We start from the raw sequence: 4917 nt of genomic DNA on the forward strand, positions 1-4917 counted from the left end.
GATCCCAGCCGAGGAATAAGGGTCTTATCCAGTGAAACGATCTGTCATTTTCTACCGTTTCGACCGATCATTTCACTGGATAAGACCCTTATTCCTCGGCTGGGATCATGTGAAGCCCTTTGAAGCTGCATTGAAACTACAATTTGGACCTTCAGCCCGCTGATCCCCATGGAAGTCCAGTATATGGAGAAAAATCCTGGAATGTTTTCCTCCAAAACCTTAATTTCTTTTTGACTGAAGAAAGAAAGACAGACATTTTGGATGAAACATGGGTGAGTAAATTATCAGGAAATTTTAATTTAAGTGAGGAAAACAAACAACATACCACCTAATAAAAACAGTTGAAGAGGAGATATATAACAAATAAACAGTTTTTCATGGTCATACCATCATTCAAAGAGAGTAATCTTTAAAAAAACAAAAAAAGTAACAAAAGCATCTGAAAATAATAATTCAACCATAATAACAATGGATTCCATTCATGCAAAAAGTCTCTGCCAACTGTCCACTTGCATGAGCCAGATGTCAACAGTGTCAACTTTAAATTCAAATCAGAAATAAATGAAACCTCTTCAAAAGGAAGTAACAGAGAAATAAAACAAATTATCAAATGTACCTGGTCCGAGGTTTTTAGTATAAGTGATCAAGTCCTCCATGGTTTCCACAACCTCTGCAACGGTCAGGTACTCCAGAATCCCTTTACACACCCGGATAATTTTACGCACCTTAAGAAGATACAAAAATACGAATTTTATCAGTATTTCCAGGGAATCAAACCTTTACATTGCTAGTGCCATGCTCTACCATTTGGGCTACAGGGATCCCAGTGGACTAATGTTTTATTTTGCAGGTCTCTGCCACAAACAGACAGACCCTCAAGATATAGTACCATAACATCATGCTTACTCAGTGCCCTGTGAACAACACAGCTCCTTGAGAAAGATGATAGCAGCACTATTAAAGGGGTCATATGATGCGATTTCAAGTTTTCCTTTCTCTTTGGAGTGTTACAAACTGTTTGTGAATAGATAAGATCCCTAAAGTTGCAAAGACTAAAGTCTCAAACCCAAAGAGATATTCTTTATAAAAGTTAAGACTGGTCCACGCCCTCCTAAAACGCATCGTTTAAACACGCCCCCACATGTCTACGTCACTATGTGGGAAGATTTGCATAACACCGCCCAAATGTTCACGCAAAGAAAGAAGGCGTAACTTTATTGTTGCTGCCGCCGCCACCATGTTGTGAAGACGCTGTGTGTTTGGTTGCGAAAGCGAAAATACTTTGTTTGGCCTTCCAAAAGAGGACACAACTAGAAATCAGTGGTTAAGTTGTATTTACAACACTGTTCCAGAACAGTGTGCAGCGCATTTTATGGAGGACTGTTTCCTGATCCTGGGAGAGTAGACTACAATGCCGGCTGTTCTGACTCACAGTCTGTAAGTACATTTTCATATTTAAAGAATTTGCCACTGACGATTCAAACGCAAGTTTTGAGCAGTGTAGAGTAGCGTTTGTAGTTTGTAATTTAGTTAAAAGAGGAATACCAAAGAGTAATATTTAAAACACTTCGCTTTTAATATTTATTTAAAACATTATGTCTTTCTATCACTGTGATCTATTTGTTCACAAAGCCAAGAAAATAAGGTTTTATTGTATGATTCCGAGTTTAATGTCAGTAAATGACTTCTGCAGGTGTACAATACTATTCAAAGGTTTGGGGTCAGTACGTTTTTTCAAAGAAATTCCTTATGCTCAACAAGGCTGCATTTATTTGATCAAAAATACAGTAAAAACAGTAATTTTGTGAAATATTTTTACAATTTAAAACAACTGTTTTCTATTTTAATAAAATATTTTTTTTCTGCAATGCAAAGCTGAATTTTCAGCAGCCATTACTACAATTTTCAGTGTCACATGACTCTGATTTGCTGCTCAATAAACATTTTTTATTACTATTAATGCTGAAAACAGTTGCGGTGATTAATATTTTTGATGAGACCATAATAAATTTTTTCGTGATTCTTAGATGAATAGAAACAATGGAATAGCTTTTATTTGAAACAGCAATCTTTTGTAACATATACATTATAAATATCTTTACTGTCACTTTTGGTCAATTCAGTGCATTCTCGCTGAATACTGAGTTTCTTTTGAATGTGTATTAGGATTAGGCTACACTGTAAAAGACATGAACAAAACAAATCATTAATCTCAAATATTTTTATTAAAACATTAATCATCATCCTTGACTAGGGTTGCAAAAAGGTGGAAAATTTCCAGTAAATTTCAGAAATATTCCAGAAATTTTGGAAACTTTCCAGGATTTTTTTTTTGAATATTCCAGGGATTTTTGGAAAGTTTCCGGAAATTTTCCACCCCTTTGCAACCCTATCCTTGACTTCATCATCAAGACAGTCCCCATTCCCATTCATACCTCTGCCTCGTCAAAGGTCAGAAGCAGGTCGGAAGTGCCTGACAAGATGCCCCGCGAGCCATCAATGAGGTAATCACGGGCCGGGACAGAGTAGGGGTCTGTCCTCAGCATATGAGCTGCTTCCACCAGCTTTGCACAGGCATTCTCCACCCTGAGAAACAAACAAAAAAAAACTAATATGAATATCCTAGTATAGATAGATAGATAGATAAGTCATACTGTATGAATCTATACAAATCTGTAATGGCTTGCACTATTAAAATGTTCAATACTAAATAAATGCAATATTCAGTGCAAAAAGAAAAACTATGCATTTGACTCAAATAGGAGGTGACATTACTAATTGATTTAATTGCAATTAAATCAATGGCCCACTAAATTACAAATCAAGATAATCTAAACACTTAATTCCCAGAAATGAGAACAGTAGGGTGACCATACGTGCCATTTTCCCAGGAAGCGTCCTGGCCAGGATTTCTATATTGCCTAAAATATCTAGGTTTTGGCTTTGTTTGCGTGTGCAGACCGATCGGTGTATGACATCAAAATACCTCGAGAGCATTTTGAAAGCATAAGGAACCGTCTGTATGGTATTTTGATGTCATACACCGATCGGTCTGCACACGCAAACAAAGCCAAAACCTAGATATTTTAGGCAATATAGAAATCCTGGCCAGGATGCGTCCTGGGAAAATGGCACGTATGGTCACCCTAGAGAACAGTAAATAACTCCAAAGCTTTCCAGCAAGCAGTGTAAAATCTTCTCTCAGACTGGAAATTTAAGAAATTAAAGCATGTCCCAGTCACCCCACGGCCCACAGGGAGAGCGGGATGATGACATGTTCCGGGGGAGACCTCTCTTAGAGACCCAGACTTAAGCAGGCACCTCCCTGTATGAGGTGTGTCAGTGCTTACAACACAGCCTATATATGGAGAGGTTCACATTTCCTGTCACCAACCACATGTGCTGATTGATGAGCCCTGTGCCAGCTTGTGTTTATTGTGCCAATGTGTCAGCTAAGACTTTTGCTGTCTTTAACTGAGCCCATCTGCCCAGCCAGCCATTTCAAATAGATACAGATTAAAGGGGTCATATGATGCGATTTCAATTTTTCTTTGGAGTGTTACAAGCTCTTCGTGCATAAAGAAGGTCTGTAAAGTCGCAAAGACTAAAGTCTCAAATCCAGAGATATTCTTTATAAAAGTTAAGAGTCAACCACGCCTACCTAAAACGGCTCGTTCTAACACGTCCCCACACGTCTACGTCACGATGTGGGAAGATTAGCAAAACACCGCCCAAATGTTCATGCAAAGAAAGAAGGCAAAACTTTTATTCTCGCTGTGGTATTGTTGTTGCCGCCGCCATGTCATGAAGGCGCTGTATGTTTGTGTTTCATTGCGAAAGCGAAACTACTTTGTTTGACCTTCCAAAAGAGGACGATATCCGAGGTCGTCACATGAGGTTGCCGCAAGCCCGCCGGAAGCTCCTTTGTCGAATCCACCGGCTGCACCGTTCTCAAGCCCGCCTGCCTCTGCTCACTCTAGCCCTCCGGCCGTTCCTCACTCTAGCCCCCATCCTCTGCTCATTCTAGGCCTCCGGCATCCGCTTACTCTAGGCCGCCGCCGCTCACTAGGTTGCCGCAAGCCCGCCGGAAGCTCCTTTGTCGAATCCACCGGCTGCACCGTTCTCACGCCCGCCTGCCTCTGCTCACTCTAGCCCTCCGGCCGTTCCTCACTCTAGCCCCCAGCCTCTGCTCATTCTAGGCCTCCGGCATCCGCTTACTCTAGGCCGCCGCCGCTCACTCTAGGCCGCCGTGTGTGACACTGTGTTTCGTTGTGAAAGCGAAACTACTTTGTTTGGCCTTCCAAAAGAGGACACAACTAGAAATCAGTGGTTAAGTTGTATTTACATCAACCCAAATATTCTGATGTGTCCAGCGCATTTTTTGGAGGACTGTTTCCTGATCCTGGGAGAGTAGACTACAATGCCGGCTGTTCTGATTCACAGACTGTAAGTACGTTTTTTATATATAAAGAATTTGTCACTGACGATTCAAAAGCGAGTTTTGGGCAGTGTAGAGTAGCGTTTGTAGTTTGTCATTTCTCCGATCACAAATGCAGACATGGTTTTATGTTTACGCGGCGCGATGCAATGTAACGCGTAAAAAGACAGTATAAGTTATTATAATCCGTAATTATGTCCCCACTGGATGCAACAAATGCCTCGTTTATAATGGGTTTTAATGTTTTTGTCTCGTCGCTCCAGCCGGACAAGGCATCACAATATGGCAAGGGGCGTAACATTTCCGTCACATGCTTGAGGTATTTGACCAATCACAACGCACTGGATAGCTGGCCAATCAGAGCACACCTTGCTTTTCAGACCAATGAGCTTTGCAAAAATCGACATGTTTCAGAAAGGTGGGGCATAGAGGAGAAACATTAATGTACAGTATGTGGAAAATAATGTGTTTTTTGAACC

The 4917-nt window shown here is 40.7% G+C and overlaps 1 protein-coding gene across 1 annotated transcript in view; it reads right to left on the bottom strand.

Annotated features, from left to right (window-relative positions):
* Nucleotides 1-4917, bottom strand: part of LOC107559309 (vinculin-like) — a 46738-nt gene that overhangs the window by 37697 nt on the left and 4124 nt on the right. The window contains exons 3-4 of the mRNA XM_016243078.1: nucleotides 2436-2586; nucleotides 617-725 (exon numbers count right to left, since the gene is read on the bottom strand). Of these exons, the coding sequence (XP_016098564.1) occupies nucleotides 617-725; nucleotides 2436-2586 (260 nt within the window). The remainder of the gene's footprint in view (nucleotides 1-616; nucleotides 726-2435; nucleotides 2587-4917) is intronic.

Source organism: Sinocyclocheilus grahami, unplaced genomic scaffold (genome assembly GCF_001515645.1).
Source record: "Sinocyclocheilus grahami isolate Dianchi unplaced genomic scaffold, SAMN03320097.WGS_v1.1 scaffold681.1, whole genome shotgun sequence".
In the NCBI taxonomy this organism is placed as follows: domain Eukaryota; kingdom Metazoa; phylum Chordata; class Actinopteri; order Cypriniformes; family Cyprinidae; genus Sinocyclocheilus; species Sinocyclocheilus grahami.